The following is a 21,491-nucleotide window of genomic DNA, read 5'->3' as shown; positions in this document are numbered from 1 at the left end:
GAGAACGTATAATTTTACTTGTTATCATAAGAAATTCTTTAAAATGTATTTTAGGTCCTTACACTGCCACCACTAATGATATTTTTGATACAAGTTGATTCCAACTCATTTTGGTTATTTTCCAAATGATTAATAAATAAAAATTGACTTTTAATCCCAATGTGTAATATATGTGGTGCTGCATATTATTTACTCTTTTAAATCAAACAACCTTCTCTGTTTTTCTCTCCATCTCTCACACGCGCACGCGCGCGCACACCAATTTGGTCACGATTGACAAAAGCGTTGTGTGGAAGACCGGAGCGGTTTTTCTTCGTACTTTTTGGTATAAAATCAGACTTAAAGCGCACAAATATCAAAACGCTAAATCACTTTTTCTCTTCGTTAAAGACGTTTGTGGGTTTTTTCCATTTTGGTTGAGTCTGAAATCAAGTTTTTCGATTGGAGACCCAGTTTTTACGCATTTCCAGGAGGCATCATCTCAGATAATCCGCTTCTTTTACTTTGTTTTCGTCAACGAATAAGCAGGAATACCTTCGATGACAAACAACAAGATTTTTTTTTCTTCTTCTTCTTTTTATTATTATTATTTTACATCAAATGGACTTAAGAAAGAGGAATGTCTTTGTTCATTTGGAAAACAGCGAGTCTCGCTTCCTCAAAGTCTTGCGCGCGCGTAATGTAGGTGTCCACAATGTTGCGCGCTGAATAGAGTCATCACAGTCCTCTTCTTCGTGCACTGGAGTTCCAGTTTATGGAAAAAATGAGAATCCAGCGTTTATATTTTAAGGAGTTTGGAGGCTGCTAAGGACTGCTGCTCTTTCAGACCCTGGAGTGTCATCTCTTTTCCCCCTCGCCATGGCATCTTACTGGAAGTATGCTCAGAGTGAAAGATGGCTTTCGACTTCCCCTCATTTCACTGTTTTCTCCGTCTGTGTGCAATAGCACTGATGCAGTGAAATCTTGATTTTTGTTTAGGTAAGAACACAGCTTTTTGTTTTTAATCATAGTAAAACTATTTTTGCAGACATCTGAAAGGATTTCAGGACATTTTCTCACATAGTTTATGACTTTATTTAGAATTTTGAAGAACATCCGTCACAAGTTCAAGCACTGAGATGGTGGAGATGATGACTTTGGAAAAGCTTTGAATTTATTACAACCAGAAGGAAAGCCACCTTGTTAGCACTCACATTCATGTGTCACGTTTCTTGTTTTTTTAAGTTAAAAAACACAAAACATACAACATATTTTTGTTACAAAAAGGTCAAGATCTATTTTACAGTGTTTGAATTTGAGAAGTTGTTAAAGCAAACGTTCCTCTGGTTTTACACTGCTGCACTGTAACATCATGGTGCATGTTTGCTTGATGTAAATTCCTCAAATGATTTTCTGCAGCTTTCACACATGGTCTCAATCAGACATTATGGGCACTATATAGGGGCCAACCAGGGTAAGGTTCACATGCGTTCTCAACATGTATTTACTTCTGTGATTGCTCTCTGGAATGTGGGAAAATCTGACTGCTAGGGGTTCTGTTCTTGAGGTGGTTTGAAAAGGCACCAAGTCCATCAACACCTGATTTTAGGAGGTGAAGAGGGGGATGACTGTGATTTTTTTCATTTGCATTTGTGCAGCTAATCCTCTTTTGCAAATTTGAAGATGATTTTGCCTGTGATGATGCAGTTTTGGAGTGATTTGAAGACTATTCTCAGTTTTTGTGCACACAACACCTGCAAAACCGTATTAAAAACAAACATAAAAGAAAGCAAAGCAGGATTTTGTCGGAGCAAGAAAACCTTCAGATCTGAACTGCAAAATAAAGGAACAAAAGAGAGTAGAGGTACATTTTAAAATATTTTTTGGCTCTAATGTGGCGACAAATGTAACTGTCATCTTGAGAGAAAACAAATTGCAGAGTCATGTGGCTCATAATAAGATGTCTTTAGCAGCCTGATTTTTCACGAGGAGCAGGATCTGTTTAATTTAAAAATCAGTTAGAAGTAAAGTAATGTGTCAGCTAATCCTGTCTGTCATCATACTGACTGGATAATCCTGCATAAAAACCTCTCTGATAAGTCAGCGCTTTCAACACCCTTCTGCTCTGAAGGCATCCAGGAGTACAACATATTTGACGTTAAAGGAGAAGACACTGTTTCACCAAAGTCTACAAACCAACAGCTAATTAAATCACAGTGGAATATTTAATTAAGAGTCAAAATTCTGAGGAAAGAATTTCCAGAATCTGTTTCCTGCAAAAATCCCAGTAGTTTAGACACTGCTGCTGTGAGTTAGTTTGTAGGAGAGTGACTGGCTGTCAGTCAGAACTGAGAGGAAGGCAAAAAAATGAATCATTTCACTGGAATCAACAAGGTGCCATCTCCATCATGTGCTCTCTGACACACACACACACGCCTGGCACGAGCGTCTGATGATTCAATTCAAAACTCAATTTAATTAAGTGGAGCAGAATTTATCTCAGGAGGAAGCGATACTAATTAAGCGTGAAAGATTCAAACCACTGTAGGAAACAGGTCTTATTTGCAAGGAAATAAAATAAAGGAAACATGATGGGAAGGCGAGAGGGCAAGAGTTCACAGTGCAGAGGATACATCTGAAAACATGCTGCCAAAAGGTCAGTGTGAAAACACAGAGGAACACTCTCCAGATAGATGACTCACCTGAGACCGTCAAGCTCAAGAAGCAAAGCACACTTCTTTTTTGTCCATGTTCTTGCAATATTTCCTCTGACATTCTTCCCTTTTTTGACCCTGTGGACTTTTTTGAGTAAATGCTTTAATTTCAAACCTTGACAGCTCAAGAATTTACCATTTTTCTGAAATCTGTAACGTTTAAAGATTCAATGCACATCTGCTCAGGATCAGCCAATGTAAACTCAACATGATACATTTTTTTTAACGTTTTATGTTCTAAATCTTTACAGTTATTCATTTTATTCTTGTCTTTAGTGAATATGAGAACCAACAGACTGAATAGGTAATTAAAGGAAAACTAATTGGCAATGAAGCAAAGCTGTGACCTCTTTTTTTGATAACATAAGTAATTCAACCCAGGAGAAGTTCACCAAATATCCACCAGGGCTTGTATTAGTCTGCAGGTGAAAGTGGACAAATCTGTACAGGGCATGCAGGTGGCCTGCGCAGACATTTAACATCGTTGACCGCTCACTGAGCCTGTAGAGTATCAATGTTTATGGACATTTTTTCTACAGGCATGTTGCGGGCAACAAGTGTACAACGACCTTTACGTACACAACCTGTGCATTGTGCAAGAAGGCCATTAGTGCTCATCACGTGATAAGTGTGCACTCCTTGTGTGTCTCTTGCACTCTCTGTGCTTGCAGCCTGACAGTTAGAAATAAGAAAATTAAACAGAATGTAGTTTTTGTGGACATCCTACAGGCATATTACACATCACCTGCACACCCTATGTGTGCAGCATTTGTGCGCAAACAGTAAGAAGCCATTGCACACCTCAATAACGACTAGAGTGTGGCATAAAGGCACTGTACAATAGCCTCACTTTATGCCATAAGTGCGTGATCTTTCATTATCCTTATAAATACTTTACAACGTACTTACCACACGCACTTCTATTTTCATGATGGTGCATAAGCCTCAAAGGAACTACAACACACACTTGCAAAACCTTTAAGATGTAGCTAGATGTTCCTTTAAATGGTCCTCCAAGGGTCCGGTTAAAAGGTGACCTCCCTTTACATCAAAAATTCTGGCTGAGTTTTCTGTACCTTTTTCCAGAAAAAGACATGCCACATCAGCCAAAAAGACTATTAAGAAAAAAAAGATAGGCTGAACTTGTACTTCTCTGTTGACTATTTAGATTTTTTTAAATATATTTGGAGAATATTTCATAAATTTTTACATTTTTTAATTATTAAGGTACTGCATGTTTACTGCTTCCTTATATGTAGTAAAGGCATATGAAGATGGGAGGATAGATTCTTTTCTTTGGAATTACGGTACAACAAACGTAGCACCCAAGAACCACAAAGCAATATGACAGGGTTGTGTTCTGTGGCAGCTTTTAAGGTGGTTCTGACTAATTTGCTCATGTAAAGCACACACATTTGCAGTAAAGCACTGGAAAACATGTTTTTTTTTTTCCTATAATGAGTCCCTTTGAATGTCAGTTAAAAGGAAATGTTTAGTGACGTTGTTAACTGACCCAAAAACAGAGAGAAACAAAAGCTACAAACACACCATCTGGTATAACGCAAACAGCTGAAAGTGCAGCTGTGATGCTTTTATGCAGCAGATTCTGGCCTCCGTTATATCTGGGGGAGAAAAATCCACCTTAGGAATGTACAAAGGAGATTTACTGAAACGTCTGGCTCTAAACAGATTTGTTTCAGCTGGAGGGCACATCCTCAGTAATCCATGTCATTGCTCTATGTCATTTGTCATCTCATGTGTGGTTTAAAGTTGCCGTCACATCTACTTCCTGCTGGAGCAGGAAAATCAGCTTTAAAAGCTCACACTAGTAACAGGCTTCTTGCTTCCCTGTACTAAGCTGTACCATGCAACATTAAACTAATACAAAGATGTACAAGATCATGCTATTTTTAAGCAATTTACTGTAGTATCCAGTGAATTAATAAATATGGAATAGAATAAAAAATTGATTGACCCCACTAAGGGGAAATTACTTTGTTCAAACTTGATTAATTTGCATAGTCCCATTCATTCTGACTGAAGCACAAAGCACTTTACATAAAATAAATACAATGAAAATTGAATAAATACAAAAAAACAAAAAACAAAAACAGGACATTCACACAAAATTAGCACACACATCCTCCCCCAATTCCTTCCTTCAGCAACCCAGTTCCCACAATATAACAATTAGATTAAAACTAAATAAATTCTCAAGAACTGCAGGTCTAAATAAGGATTCTGGCTCGGTTCTGCTGTGTGGAAAGGGTATCATGGGGATCCATTTATTCCAAGGCTCAGCCCAACCACGAGTGTCATCGCCACACCTCTCACCCAACACAGGGCAGTGCCGGTTTCACCCTACAGCTATTAGACTATTAGGACCCCAGCTGCTCCAGTGAGAACTAGCGCCATAGCAAGTAAAAATGATTAAAATGTAAACTTAAGTAAATTGAATATTAATAATAATAAAATTGGTTGTATAGTCCAAGAAAAATAATGTAAAAGCAAATTAAAAATGTGGGTCTTGAGCCTCTTCTAAAAAACCTCTATGGTCTCTGCGGCCCTGAGGTTCTCCGGCAGGCTGTTCCACAGGCTAGGACCATGATGGTGGAACAAGGCCTCGCCATGTGTTTGGGCCTCACCTTAGGAACAACTAAGAGGCCAGTGCTGGAGCACCGCAGGGTCTGAAAGGATTTATATCTTATAAGCACTTAAATATGTAGGCCTCAGACAAAACATAAACCACTAAGAGAACTTTAAAATCAATTGTTACCATAGCTCTTTTGAAAACAGCAGCTAGATAATAAATAACATCAAAAAACACTTCAAAAATCAATAGTTATTTATTTATTTTAATCATACTAAGTCATATTAACTATATAATAGTGCAACAGTAGAAAGTTCACTGGATTTCGTGTTCTTTTTTAGATAACAAAAATCTGTTTGCTTTTTGGCTTTAGAATTATGACATTATTTAAGAAACACAAACAAAAGGATAGATTATGCTATTACAAGTCTTTGGAATTTAAAGGCGTCCATGTTCATTAACTTACAAACAGTCTTTCAGACGATGGTAAATGCTACCGCACTCTCTAGGCTAAAGAAGATCTGCTGCAAACAAGCGTTGAGTCAGAGCACAAATATTAGCTGGGGTCCAAAAATCTGCTGTCCACTGACTTCATCCATGCAACACATGCCAGAAATACCCCTGGATGCTGTTGCAATTAAACATTCCGCTAAGGGAACACCAAAGAAACAGCAGCTATGCTTCAGCCCAACCTGCTGGCATCCACAACTTAATGATCTTCACTAAATTAGTCAGTGATCACAGCTGGTAGAAGCATTAGGAATTTTATTTGACTCCAAAGAGCATTTGGCTCACTGCTGTGCAATATTCTGCTTCACTGGTCTATACTGACCTATTTATACTGTAATATGCAGTAATAAACAAAATAAATGCACAGGAAGTTTGGTGCTCATACTGACTGTAGTGACCTTGAAAATTGTCAGAGTCCGTGTTGTTTAGATGTCATTGGTGACATGTGTTAACGGCTTAAAGCATCCCCTGTTATTAGTTCAATGCAGAAGAAGATATAGGTGATAAAAAAAAAACCATAAACACTTGTTTACTGAGAAAATGCTTACCTGTCAAGAGACGTACGCACACAGGCAGGAGGTGAGTAAACGGACAGGAAAACTGTTTGGTTCCTGTTACACATCACCTTGTGAAACGCGTGTAAATTGAAACCAATTTAAAACCCTTACCATGGTAAATCCATTCCACTTGCTTGTCTCCTCTCACAGTTTGATAAAAACAGATGGAACATTCATCATTTTTTCATCAGATTTCTGGTCTGTTGAAACACTTACAGTTTCAGAAAAAGCTTTTTGGCAAATCCTGCTGCAAACTTAGACCTTTTCTTGATACTGTCCTCTGTAAAAAAAACAAAAATTTCACAATCACATTCCTGCCAGGGAAAAAGATGACCAGTATCCATCATAACCTGATTATAATGTTGGTGTTTAAGGCTGCACAGCAGACACTTCCAACAAACTCCGCTGGGACAAGCAGGTCTGCTGCTGTAGTACCACCCATAGATCCTGCTTGCCTTGATCAGATCTCTTCATCAGAAAGACAAACAAATATAAATATAGAAAATGTGATAGAACATTTTTAAGCCAAAAAAATAAAATAAAATGAATGGTCTATTCTAATCAGCCAATAATTTTTTTAAATCTCATCAGTGACAACCTTTCTATTTAACCTCTTAAGACCATGGCATCCACATTGGATTATATCACCTCAGTACTTCACTGGGGCCCTGTCAATGAAAAACACAAGAGGCATGTCAAACAAGAGCGCAGTTCTTCAGAGATTCAAGTAAAAAACATATATCAAGGTTTTAAAATAATGATATCTTTATTTATTTAGGGAATCCTAGCAAAATCTAAGATAGTTAAAAGTTGTTTTTTTTTTATGTTCGATGCAAAGTTAATTAGAAATTTACAAAACCTAATTTGATAAAGCTCTGAAATGTTTTGACTATACTTATGGGATGTGGTAGTTTAGCAAGTGACCTTCACTTGGGCAGCAGATGTCAAGCAGTTAGATGATTGCCTGCTCAGATAGGGAAGAAAAATGACACTTCTACCTCAGCAATTCAGTTTATGTCAGAATCACAGGTTCTTCCCCCAAACTGCAGATAGACGTGCTGACATATTTTCCATCAAGCGTGTGCTAAAGTTTATTATAGATCAATAACACAGTTGTTAATTAAAAGCATGTATCAAGTTGTATTTCATGTATTAGTTCTGCCACTTTTCAAAAAGCTAACATCCCCCTACTTTCTAGCATCCCAAGCTGTCCTTCCCTCCCCCCTATAGATCTTTGAGGCTGATGCAAAGTAAAATCAGAAGTTCAATATGACCAATTAAAGCTTTTTTTACGTAGTGAATCCCACCTGCCGTTACAGCATACCTGTCATTCCTTTGCACGTAGCTGGTAGTTTCTATAGAAACGTGTCACCTAGCAGCAGAACATTTAGTTGCTATAGGGACAACACCTCATGTGACGTCTACTATAGATTGAGTAAACTACTGTCATCTTGCTACAAAAGGCTTGTTTGTGTTTTAATTGTCTTAAATGTTTTAATTAAATGGTGATTTACACACATTTTCTTTTACAGCTCTCTTGCCCTACAGTGAGTTTGCACAGATTAACAATTTAGTCATTACAGAGTAATCGCACAGTGGCTAATTCATTATTCATTAAACACGCTAGATGGAGATGTGGATTTCTTGTTATTCATAAGTTTGTTCTGACACGATTTGGGGGTAAATGATCTGCCAGTGAATTTCACACATAAAAGCTCAACCCCGGAACACAATTAATGCGTTTTAATAGTTAAATCGAAGGTTACAAACAGCCGGCAAAGATGCTGACTGCCTGTTTGATATTAAGCTTGTTTTCTTCATTTTATCTGGACTCTGTATGCTCGCCCCAGCACAAATTCTCTTTCTGTCAGTGCTGGAGTGGCTTCTCATTAGGCTGCTGGTGTGTTTGTTACAACAGGAGCTCTTTCTCTCCGCTCCACTTGTTTTTCACTTCAGACTTGTTAAAACTACAGTTCAGATGTTCTTAGGCTGGCTGCTGCAGTCCGCTTTTATCACTGGCAGGAAATGCATTTTATTCTCATCAGGCCTTCTGTTATCACTCTAACACTCAGCTTTGTTACAGAGCAGCTTTTTGAGCAGGATTTCAGTTTTTAATCGTGACTCAGTGTTGCACCACTACAATGATGCAAATGATGCTTTTAACCTGTCTGTTCTCCCTCAGTTCTCGCTGGATTTTGTGTTGCCCATCCTGTCATTTTTATCTTACCGGAGCCTCTGTCCTCCAGTGTAATCCATCCTTTTTTCTTTTTCCAGTAAATGGGGGCAATCTCTCCCATCTGGAGACACTGTGTGGGATCCTTTTTCTCACCAAGCAGCAAAAAACAAGAACTGAGAGTGTGAGGAAGCCCAGCAAACCTGAGAAATGTAGTGGCTGTGTTTATCCTTGTGTGATTCACCATCTGTGATAAAGCCCTTTCCTATTTCAAATCAGATGATTGACAGTAAAAATGCATGAAAAGCTGAGTCGGACAAAGGAGGGTAGGAGGAGAAAACGTCTGGTCCTCAGTGATTCAGAGCCAATGCGAGTGCTATGTTTGATTCCATACAGCAAAGCTGGCGTTATTGCTTTAAGATATGCAGAGGGGAAGATGGGGAGGAGAGAAACAGGAAAAGGTCCAAATATGATTACATTGAAATCAGAGTCAAGCTAAAAATAGAGGAAGGGAGGAGGAAGAAAATAAATAAGATAATGGGAGGAGAAAAGGAGAGGAAATTCTTCAGTGAAAACCTGAAAGTATAAAAAAAAAAACAGAACCAGAGTGAGACTAAATGACTGGAGATAAATATGGACTGCAACTGGTAAAAACTTGAAGGGGTAAAGGTAAAAAAAAAAAAAAGATAGGAAAAACAAATGTTATGGGTGTGTACTGTTTCCCATGCTAAATCTAGATCCTGGAGGGATTCCCATAAACTGGCTTGCTGTGTGGAAAATTGGATTAAGTATAAACATGCTGAAAAAGACTTTAAGTTACCATGGGTGCAATTTCAACATTTGCTTAAACCAAGACAGATTAACGATAATAACGTGTCAGATATGAAACAAATTCTCACCAAAGTCCACTTAAGAAATAACCTATTATTTACACTTGAATAGTTTGGCTGAGGAAGGCAATCCTTTTTTAGTAGATTTTATCCATTTTTGTCATCACAGACTTTCAGATAAAAGTTATTCTGTTAGTAAAAAGAAGGTAAAGTTGCTTATAAATGCTACAATTTGGCACAAAGTAAACCAACTGATAGATTTCTAATGTTGAGGTTAACTGGGTTGACATAATTTAAAAGTTTCTATTTCTAAATAAATACAGGTTGCTTACAAAGATGAGCCAATAAGGATTTAAAAGTCCAAGGGCAAAAGTATGTTTTATGCTTCGTTCACAATGAGCATGTTCAACGTGCGTTCTTTAGCGTGTGTTTGGCCCACGGTGTTCACATTGGACAAGCAGGGAGGGTCTTCTTCTTCTTTTACTTTTTTTACTGTTTAATAGGGAATGTCCTCCACCTACAAATGAAAGAGGCTTGGTGGGAAATGTGGAAGTAGTGGAAATCTTGTGAAACTTGCTCCAGGCTTTTTTTTTCACAACTCTTTTGTGTTTAATTAAAGACTTGCTATTATATAAATCCACACGGATACTAACCACAATTATTCTTTTTGTGATGAATTTTCAAAGAGTTGGCATTTATTTGAATGAAAAGGGGTGGCATCCACTTATCACTGCCAAATCTGAGACCCTGATTGGTCAAACATGGTTTAACTTGCAACACACATTCAGTGGCCACGCGTTTGGTACGTAGTTAGTTTTGACCGCAGAAGCTTTTCATCTGAAGTGGCTGCTCTTACTTTTAGAACTTGCATCTGTAGAAAAATGGATGACGTCACCATTCAAATTTAGGTTGCTCAGCATTAAAACATGGTCGGTTTAATCCTCTTAGTGCTAAACAGTAAATTGCTAGTGTGCATGTGAGCCCGGAATAATTGAAACCCAATTGAGAGCTGATAAAGAAGCCCCCTTCCTCTAGTGACTAAAAGCTGGTAGTTTACAAAGCAGCTACTATTAATTTTAATTTTGTGGCAAAATGCACCCCTGCGTTTATGTATTATATAGAGGTGAAAAGCAGCGGCTATAAAACTGTAAAACCCTTTGCAGGTCTTGAATGGAAATGAAATGACTCCCTTGAAATTCACAACCCATGTTTGTGTCTGTATTTCTGTCAGCAGAACTGAGTAAACAAACACTGCAGTGTATCTATACCTACTCACACACCCCTTCACATTTTCAGTATATTGTCCAGAGGCTGAAACAAAGCAGCACTAGTAAACAGAGAAAATTGCTGTTCAGTTGGTACGTTGTTTCACATGTGTAAGTCTGTAGTTTAGCCAGATTGTTCATCAGTTTTTGTGTAATTTGTTACAAAGACTCTTTCAGCAGGAAGTATTTTTGCTTATATTTAGGAAATGTGAAAACTTTGCAGATTTCTTTCTTTTTTTTTTTTGGTATAAGATTGTTTTCTTTTTCATGCCCCAAGTTTAAGAAATAAAAAAGATAAAACTATCTCAGCAGTGCTACAAGAGAATAAAAGCTTTGATATTCCATTTTCTTTTCTACTGTGTGCCTCATAAAGAGGTTTTCCATTGTAAATAGAAAGATATGTTTTGGAGAGAATAAAGAAGGGAAAAAATGTACATCAAGTTTATTTTTAAATCCATTCTGGTCTGATTAAACTCTTGAGTAAAGTGGATTTTGTTTTGGAGACAAAATGTCACGTTTGGCAACAGGTGCTTGGACCAAACTCTGAGCTACTACTGAAAATTACCGATACATCTTCCTGGAGACTTTCCTTATAAACAAGATGAAAAATTAATTTACACACACAGAGGACATGGCAGGATTTTAGTTTTTCGGAAAAATAAATATTAATTGTGAAAACATTTGAGCAGTTTCAAAAAACATTTACGCACCAAATGATTGATGTTGATGTTGTTGTCTCTCAGTGTGTGGTTGCAGGTGAAGTATGACTGCAGCAGCAGCAGGTGTGCTCACAGGCTTGGCCAAGCTAAAACGCCAGGACTCCGCCCGCTCTCAGCATCGATCCTTACCACCTGGATCCCCGGGCTTAGGAAACCCCAATACTGATCCTGTGCCAAGGTGCAGTGTTTATTGTCAGATATTTAAGAAAAATGTGTCTTTTGCAGCCTCTGCTCTCTCTGGGTTTTGTAAAAATCTAATTCAGAATGGGTTTTTTTTGCATTTAGAAAGAGGAAGCGGCGCACTGATGTGGTGGTGGTGCCTGGCAGGCTCCGCCTCTACTCGGCCTCCGGCTTCTTCCTCTTCCTGGGACTCATCATCCTGGGAATAGGGATCGGCATGGCCACACTGGGTTACTGGCCGCACAGAAAAACCACACCCACAGGAGGAGGAAATGGGGCCAAACTAGGGAAAGATTTGGCCAACACAAGCCATAATGTGCAAGGTAACAACAGAACGGGATGACTGCAGTCTGTTAGAGGCTTCCTCACTCATCTTTGCCTTGCTCTGTGATTTTAGGCACACCTTCCAAGCAGACTGGGAGCGCCGTGATGCGTTTCCTGCAACGACATCTTCACTCTGAGAGGATGAAGATGCTTGGACCTTTCACCATGGGCATTGGGATTTTTATCTTCATCTGTGCTAATGCAATCCTTCATGAAAACAGAGACAGAGAAACAAAGGTAAACAACATGATGTGCACACATACAAAGCTGCTTACGAGATCAGATTTCTGCAGAAATGAAAGTAATTCATCAAAAAACCAGTGAAGTCATCAGAAGAAGGCCATAAATTAAAAACGTGATCACCTTTTGTTCTTGATGTTATCATTTTTTTATTCTACAGAGAACAAACATTCTAGGCATACATTTTCTTGATCTTAGTAAATCTAATAAGCAGAAAAGACAAATCTTGAGCGTTTGCAGTCCTCCTCTTTCAATTTTCTTTGTGACATTTTTTCTGTTCATATATCATAATCTTTCCTTTCTTGATTGTAATAAACCTAGTTCCTCGTCCCATCTCTCCTTTCCAGCAAGCTAAAAAATGTCCTTCAAGGCCACAAGCAACACAGACTCACAAATTTAAAACAAATAAACTATAATGTGCTTTAATGTGACAAATATATGCAGGTAATTCTAAGGTGAATTCCTCCACTGGTGCTGCTAATCAAATTCTCCCCCGTGCTAGATCATCCATATGAGAGATATGTACTCTACAGTCATCGATATCCACCGCCTCAGGCAGAAGGAACAAAAACATCACTATCACCGCAACAGCACCTGTGTGAGAGAGTCAGCTGATCTTCACGCTTTTGGGGGTGATGCTGCTGCACGTTTTCCCAGCAACCCCCTCCTAGCGTTCTCCCCTTGGGGTGGAAGTGGAGGAGGATCGGCGGAAGAGGAGGAGGTGTTGCTAGGGGATGAAGAATTTCAGAGACGTAACGAGCAGGCTAAATTGGATTGTAGCTTTGCAGGGTTGCTGGCTCCACTCTACAGGGATCGTCCGTTTGGAGGTCCAGCGTTGGCCCACTCTGATTCTGTGCGTCACCAGTGGTCAGTGGATGGGGATGCGGAGAGGGGAGGACACCACGCTGGCTCCATTGTCTCTTCCTCCATCTCTGCATTTACACTTCCTGTAATAAAACTCAACAATTGTGTCATTGATGAACCAGAAATGGAGGCGATAACCGAGGAAGACAGAGGAGGGGAGACAGGCGATGGAGAGAGGTCAAAACCTCTCTGCTCCACAGAGTGTCTTGTTGTGCCGGTGGCATCTGTTGCAAAGGCCTCCAAGCCCCCAGGCTTACAGCGGAGTAACTCTGCCTCATCATCTTCCTCCCGCTGTTCTTTCTTCTCCTCCTCCACACTCTCCCCTGCTCCCTCCTCTACCTCAGGCTGTTGGCTTTCTCCAGGAGCAGCAAGGAGCGACTTTGGTTCTAATACCTCTTTGCACATGCTCAATAGCCATTCCAAATCCCTGGATTTAGAGCGCGGCTCTAGTGTTCTCAGTGTTCACCAGGAACAGAGGAAACACCCCAGCTGGCCCAGACTGGACCGCAGCAACAGCTGCCGCAGTCACGCTGGAAATCGAGGCAGCAGTAAAGGCTACATGCGCCTGGAGGACAGGGAGGAGCAAGGAGAGCAGCGAACAGACGTGTCAGCGTGCATGGCGGCAAGACGCGACTACAGCAAACGTGAGAAGCTGCTAATGATATCCAGGTCACACAACAATCTGAGCTTTGAGCATGACGAGTCGAATAGTAGCACAATGAAAAGAGGAAGCTCTGAGACTCAATTCTGAAGACTCTGACATGAACAATGCAGAGGAAGCTCTCATGTGGTGTTAGAAACATTTTATAGAAAATCTGTAGATTTGGTATCAATAAATAGTGAAACCAATTCAATGAAATGTTCATACGTGACGTCTGCCTCATGCTACTGCATCCGTGCAGAGAGGCAGTTAACTTTGCTTGTGTTTGTCACTTTAGTCAAAGGAGGAATGAAGAATTAGCTTCCCAAAGGGATGGTTGAAAGAAATCCATATTGCATCCATCTTTTCTTTTCTGTAAAAAAAACATTTACAGATCCAGCAAAGCTTTGATGTTAAATCTGGACTGCGGTGACAGAATACAACAAACAGACTCCAGACTGCCTGAAGCCACCTGAACTTTTCAGTAACTGTATTAAAAGAAAATGGTTGCAGAAGCTACCACCCTCCACCCTGGCTCCTACTGCAAACAAAATCTGACCGCGTCTTTGCTACAGACTCTTTAAACTGTAAGTATGATTCACTCAGGATTGTAAATTTTTATGCTCCTCCAAAATACTGAAAAAACTGGTTCATCCTTTGGACCCAGTTTATTAATTTTCCTTTCCTAAGGTTAACAAATACATTAATTATTACAAAACATGTTTTAACATTGAAAGATAATCATAAAACTATCCATTCAAGAAACACATCCTGTGTTTAAAAACTGTTTTTTACAGCTTCTGATTTGCTAGATTTAGAAAACAAGTTATAAATACACGTGAATGTTGGGTAAAATGAAAAAAAAAAGTAGATCACCACGTGTGCACTGACAGTGTGATCTACACCAAATTGTAGAATCAACATGTGAATCTTAACTCCGGCTGTGTTGTTACAGGGAGATGTTCTTGTAGAAGTTCCTGCCAAGAACAATTTTGAATACTGTGACAGCTGTTTACATGTCTCTACAACTGTGTAGTTGATCCAAACACTATTAGGGCAAAAAGTGAAGCCTATATATTTCAAAATTCAAGAAGCCATAGTTTTATTGACCCTTTATTATTAAAAAAAAAAACCTGGACCAGAACTGCTTTTGTTGTGTTGTAACAAAAAATCACTAAATGAGGTACCTGCATCTAATTTATCTCTGTTTAATATTTCTGAGGATGAATGCTGTTGGGGAAGGCAATATTATGATATGGGCTCCAGTGTATTTCCCTATACACTAAAAAATGTTTGTGAATGTGCAGTTTAAATGGTAAAAAACAGAAATGCATTCAAATGACAACACTTCAACAATCTGAATTATCAGAATACATTTATTTGTACTTTTTCTGTGTATCCCAGTGGCAATCTTTCTGGCTACATCTGAACAAATCTTTTTGTTTGTTACAGGAAAACCCCTTTGTAAGACTGCAGCTATTTCCACTGCAGTTATACTTAGTTTCCAGCAGTCACTGTCAAATAGAAACTTCTCTTAAAATAAACTATTTTCATTGAGATGTGTTTTGTCTTGATGAATGCACTCAACGAAAGAAAAAATGTAGTTTTCATCAATTCATCAATACTAACAGCTCCTTGAGCATTTTTCCTTTGGTTTGAAGATTATTCTGTACAGAGAATGGTACACAAAGCCTTTTCTTAGGGCCTCTGTTGCTGTTTTTCTGAAAGAAATTATGATTTCAACTTATCCAAGTCAAAATTATGCAAAAAAAACAAGCTTTTCTGTTATTATACCTGTTTTTGTTAAGCAAAAAACCCAACATACAAACTTCCCGTTTGAGACATTTTTAAAATTATATTTACTACACAGCCACAGTGTGGCTGGTTGCAGACCCCGACCTATATACCAAAGTAAAATTCAGTATCTAAGGCAATTATTCTGGGTATAAGTTTAACTTCCTCAGTATTTGATTTGAAACAAAAAAATCTACTACAGTCATTTGTGTGAATCAACCAAGTCTGTTTGTTGGAAATATTTTGCTTACCAAGTATAATAATAAGATGATAATAATAAGAATAATTGCAAAAATGTTAAGAGAGCTTCACCTGGACACTACAGTCATAATGTAGTGATATTTATACAGAAGTCAGACTTTGAGATCAATTTTGAAAGCACAGAGATACACTCACATAGTTGAAAAGATCTCATTTGTGCACTCTTTGTGATGTTTCTACCGATACATTTGACAAATACCAGCTTTACTTACCATGAAATGAACTTTTGAACAAAAATGTCATAAACTACATGTCTTGTTTAAGAGTATTGTAAACCTTTAGTCAGTTTGCTCTTTCTATTCTCAAAGAAAAACCTTCAAGTTTGCCATTTGTGGACTGAGATGCAAACTCAGAACTGACTGACAGTTCAGCTGCGCTTGATCTTGCTCTGATTAGCTTTTTTTTTTTCTTCATTTTCAGCTCACTTTTTATGGTTTGCCCTTCAGGTAATTGGATTACCAGACTCTGGAGAGATTCTGATGGTAAATGCTTGTTTTATTTTTAATAAGCTGCCATGTGTGTGATGTGTGAAATGCAAATCTCATCCTTCACTACCAGAATTTCCAAGTTGTTGATTTGGTTTGAGATAGGAAGGTAATCATTATCCAGTTCAATGTGGCAATTAAAGTGATTGACAGACACACCTTGCTAAACAGGCTGGAGCCTTTATTAGGTGATGGAGTCTTTTTCTCTTTAAACAATAGCATTTTATGGTGGGGCTGACTTTTTCTCTGCTTTATTTGTGCCCAGAAACTAAACAATATACAAAGATCCACATGAGTCATCACCAATTAAAATGTTCTCTGCAGGGATGTGAGATTACATAAACACATACTTTGGTTTGTATGGCCACGTCTATGAGATACAGACACAAGTGTGTCTCATTACCCAATGCAACCCAACACCATGTAACCACCACCACAAAACTGAAGCCAGAACCAAATCCACAAACAGAATAGTTTTATTTTAAAGTTTGAAGCTCAAAAATGCCTTCTATCAATCCAGCAGTACATATGTGCATTCAAAGATTCAAAACCAAACACAGAAATACAGACAATAACAGCAGAATGGTGACATTTTTGTCTCATCTCTCTCTTTGTTAGAGGGAACAGATGCGAGGAATAAACTGTGCTGAAGGCAGCAGACATATTTAGGCAGCACGGCCGGATGATGTCTCATCCTGTTAACATTAAACATGCAAACTAAAATTACTTTATCCTTTGGAGAGGTTTTCTCAACTCCCTCTGTTGAGCTAACCCCTGATTTATGACTAAATTTAAATTTTAGAAGCAGATTTGTTTATTTTGCCCTCAGCAACCAATTAAAACGATGGAAAATAATTTAGATTCCTCTTTGGGATTTGCTTCTGTGTGTCAACTGCTTCTATCACTATAATATACACAGAGAAGTCGACCCAACAGATGTAGGCATTAAATAAAAAACAAACATTTCCTGCCGTATCAAAGTCATGTGTCTTGTTTGTGTTTAGCCCTTTAAAGACCAGATGAAAATGGGGTTTAAAACATGTTCTTGGGACATTTTTCCAATGATGGAGGACATATTTAAGGAAAATTAGCTTATAACGGCATTTCTGAGTTTTTATACATTAAAACCACTGTGAATCAGGAGCAGATGAAAAAGTGTTGTTTGAAAAAAGCTTATAGCTGTGACGTAGAAGCTACAATCGGCAGGCCACAGGTCACTTCTCTGATGCATACACTTGTAGACGACTAGATTCATCTTTGCTTTCCTTGTCTGAGCTGCCGTTTTTCTCAAAGCTGTATGGCTGGATTGCTCCAATATTGCTCGCCATTTCCGTTGCACCGATATTGTTAGGTTGGGGGTGTAAGGGCCTGAAAGCTAGAGAGTATAAACAGAGGCTGATGGAAAATGAGGACAGTATTACTCCGCTGCAACATTCCCATCCACAAATCAGGAGTGAATTTCTAATGAACCCCAGCTGCTAAAAGCTTTTGGCTAAAAGCAGTATAATTATAATTAAAATAACACTGTGAAAACCTTAACAACAGATCAAAAGATAATTGGAGTGGGACTTCAGCATCATACATAATGCCGGCACTTCCTCTGTGACGTACCATTATTCTTTGACCGTTTATGCAGTTAGCAAGAATCAGTTCATTCTGGCATGGAAAAAGGCAGATTTTCATATCGGTTTTGCACCAACATGCAACACAATAATAACATAATTACTATAGCAAAGCCGCTTTTTTCCACAACAGAATCAGCTATTTCACATCAATTGCGTAAACACGTAACAACTGTGTAGCATGTCATGGTGAGTCTGCTGTTTTCTACTTCAGAATCCACTGGAATCACGTTAATTGCATGAACAGTTGAAGAGTTAGTTAGTCAAAAAATGTCAACACTGGAGCTAAAGCTTTGGTGTTAAAGGGTTAAAAGACAGAGTTAGCTAAGTTACAAGGCCAGCTTTGACCCAAACAACTGAACATGGCCTAAAACAAGTGCAGAATATAGCCTTTTTGGGGGGTTATGCCTTAATTCTTTGACAGATAGTAATGATGCCAAATTTTATTTTGTGTTTCAGCATCAAGAAATACTTGAGGCGCTCCCATGTTCTCGACATCATTAGGGTTTCTGTCAAGTCCAATTTGTTACGAACAGACAACTTGTGCCTTCGCACCTCCTGGCTTGTGTGACGCTCTGAAACAAATCGACACACTCTGAGCCTTTGGGGAGCTTCTCCGTGTCTGGAGACGCTGCTTATCATCCAGTGATGTAATGAAACATACATTCAAAGAAAGTTGAAACGTTTTACAGCCTGCTTGGCACTTATTCATTCGACGCCTTCCATTGACCGCCAGACAACTCTGTCCACTTAAAATTAGTAACCAGGAGTGAGGATTAAAAGTTTTTTTTAATATTTCCATCTGCTGATGCTAAGGAGCAGTTTATTTAAAGTTACTAAAGGTATCATGTAAACACAAAAAAACAAATGAATTGGTCTGGTCTAGTATTTTCAGTCAACAGCTAAGCTGATGACGTGTTTTTAAGTTGTTAAATATCAAACCTGTTTTCCCTGCTATGATACAACAATGCAAACTGCTTCTTATAATCAGAATCAGAATCAGAATAGGCTTTATTACAGTACAGTGCATGTACAAGGAATTTGGCTTGTGCTCTTGTGCAAACTAGAAAGATATAAACAAGTTTAAAGGAGTAAAACAGGAGAGGATAAATAATAAAAAGAAAGTACAATGAGGTAGATATAGGAATATTTAAACATAACTAAACAAAATGTGCAACAGTAGTTCTGGTGTGACAGTTTCTGTGGTTTTGTTCGGTGTTCTTAAGTGGTCTGGAGCCAGGAGTTCATTAGAGTGACAGCTCGGGGGAAGAAGCTGTCCTTGTGGCGAGTGGTTTTGGTGCGCATGGTCCTAAAGCCCCGCCCTGACGGGATAAGGCTGAAAAGGCAATAGTTCAATGGATGAGAGGTGTCCTTTGCAATTCTGCAAGCCCGCTTCCTGACCCTGGACCAGTACAAAACCTGAATGGAGGGAAGAGTGGAACCAATAATCCTCTCAGCAGATCTGATGATTCTCTGTAGTCTGTTCCTGTCATGTCTAGTTGCTGATCCAAACCAGACCGTGACGGATGTGGTCAGGACAGGCTGGATTATTGCTGTGTAGAAGATGGTCAGCAAAAGCCACCAGAGGTTGGCTTTTGGGATTCACAAATTAACATTTTTTGTACAGATGACATCAAACACAGAATACACAAACCCTGTAGGATAAAATATGAAGACATGAAATGAAAAATAGAAATAAACTATTTTACAAAGAAGCCTCTACGTTGAACCATTAGGCCAGCAAGGAAAAGCAAGAAGACAGATGAAGATGTTCAATTAAGAAGAATTTGTTTTTATGTGATTTAAGTGAAAGAAGATTCCAGAAGGGAACATGTTGTCCTTGTGTTTTTGTAATAACGGCGCTGATGTGAGCATTTCACGGACATACCGGCAATCAACTAATCAGCAGTAATTACCGCAACACATCTGGAGGCTAAATTGAATGGATTGCAGATTAGCTGAGTTACCTGCATTAATGCAGCTGCCACACATTGCAGAAATGCATGGTTGAGAATGAGCAATGCATAATTAGTTATGGAAGTGAGTCACCCACTCAAGAACATATTGGCTCTAAATGAGTGAATGCTCAATTTTTTTGCATTTTCTATTAAAATGGTTAATTTATTCATACTGTTTTCATAATATCTGTTCATCTCCAGAGAAGAGAATTGTGCATCTACAAAATGTGTTTTGGGTTCAGCGCATAAACAGATTCTAACTTTGCTTATAATGTGCAGGTTGAGCGCTTGCCATGTCGCCGTTAAGTCACTCTAATCCCCTCTTCCAGTCCCTCCCTGTCACTCTGTTGCAAATCCAGCGCAATTAAGTAGAAAAACTGGGAGTATCATTGAAAGAGCCTTGTGGCAGTTGTCATAGAGTGTGTTCATGTGTCTGTCAGTGGGTTTGTGCACTTGCAATGAAGCAGCAGTGGGGGTGCCAGCCCAGTTGCCATAGCAGCCGGAGATGTGCTCTGGACCCCTGCCTGAGGAGCAAACTCACTTGTGCACACATAAAAACACAGACTGGGCTTTCAATAAAAGAAAAGAAAAAAATATATATATATATATATATATATATATATATATATATATATATATATATATATATATATATATATATATATATATATATATATATATATATATATATATATATATATATATATTGCATATACATAAATAACCCCAAAAAGCCTCCACTTAAATGAACCAAAGAAATTTAAAACTGTTTAATAGACCTATAATTGTGGTGTCAATTCATCAAGCCCTTGGCTTGCCGGCGTGATAACTGGATCACAGAGGAAGATTAACACAGTTGGAATGATGCACTTGACCTCAATGTGCCCAAGCACTTTTAATAGGGAGAAAGACAATGCACTGCAACTATAACATCACAGAGAGGAGTTTTGTTGGTGGTAAAGAAGACCTTCTACTTGCACATCATGTATATGGGAAACAGCACAAAACACTCGGGGACTACCTTTAATGCCAGTTCACTGACATAACAGTGTGCAGAGGCGAAACAACGTTTTTCAGAGAGCATTATAACTATAAATCTTTCATTGGAACATGAACCTTTTCTAACTGCTGGGACCTCTCAGCTTTGTCTTAAAAGCCTTTAAGGCCTCCTTATGCTGTGTTTGTCATGTGAGCAGTGATGCAATCCTCAGGCAGATCTGTGTGCATTCCACTGGAGTCGTGCTGACCTTTGGCGATGACTTTCCAACCGGAGTTGGATATACTGAATCTGTGTTATGCATTTTAAACCAGAACAGATAACCAACAAAATAAAGCTATAATAAATATAATTGCACAGAGAAAAACGGGAAAAAAGTGACTTATATAAGCTTTGAAGAGGCAAAAGCTGAGTTACACTAACAGTGCAAAACATTGCTACATTTAGAATGACAGGAGTTGTAACACGCAACATGATCTGCTGCTTAATTATTTATGGTTTTTGGATTTTTCTCACTCCTATACTGTCAGAGCTTTTTGTGCAAGTGAAGGGTCTATAAAGCATCCGTTGATATATCTACTCCTCCTGCCATCTCCACCACAGTCCTGCCACTGCCAATGCTATTCTGGTCCAAAGTCAAAGCCAAGGGGAGTCAGACTCACTGTCAGAGTTACCTGAAGTGCTTTTTTCTTTCCTTATCTATACCCTTTTTTAAATATGTATCAAATGCTTTTTTTTAAATCTCAAATTTAGAAGCACTCAGATGGAGAATGGCCAATTCCATATTTT

The 21,491-nt window shown here is 38.6% G+C and overlaps 1 protein-coding gene across 3 annotated transcripts; it reads left to right on the top strand.

The window, feature by feature from the left end:
• The first annotated feature begins 233 nt into the window (after window positions 1-233).
• Window positions 234-20,286, top strand: tmem200a (transmembrane protein 200A). Of its 3 annotated transcripts, none has more exons than XM_020714576.2 (6): window positions 234-978; window positions 11,362-11,515; window positions 11,623-11,840; window positions 11,915-12,078; window positions 12,584-13,589; window positions 13,980-15,142. In XM_020714576.2, the coding sequence occupies exons 2-6, from the start codon at window positions 11,382-11,384 to the stop codon at window positions 13,994-13,996; spliced, it is 1,539 nt and encodes a 512-aa protein (XP_020570235.1). In that variant the 5' UTR covers window positions 234-978; window positions 11,362-11,381; the 3' UTR covers window positions 13,997-15,142. The 3 variants fall into 3 exon arrangements, 2 of the variants coding, with proteins under 2 accessions (XP_020570235.1, XP_011490204.1); XR_002293181.2 differs by adding an exon at window positions 16,061-20,286 and having other exon boundaries at window positions 235-978; window positions 12,584-14,172; XM_011491902.3 differs by having other exon boundaries at window positions 235-978; window positions 12,584-15,142.
• The last annotated feature ends 1,205 nt before the right edge of the window (window positions 20,287-21,491 follow it).

This window comes from Oryzias latipes, chromosome 24 (assembly GCF_002234675.1).
Source record: "Oryzias latipes chromosome 24, ASM223467v1".
Taxonomy (NCBI): Eukaryota; Metazoa; Chordata; class Actinopteri; order Beloniformes; family Adrianichthyidae; genus Oryzias; species Oryzias latipes.
Note: the sequence above shows the minus strand (reverse complement) of the source record. Positions and strands in the feature narration are given on the sequence as shown.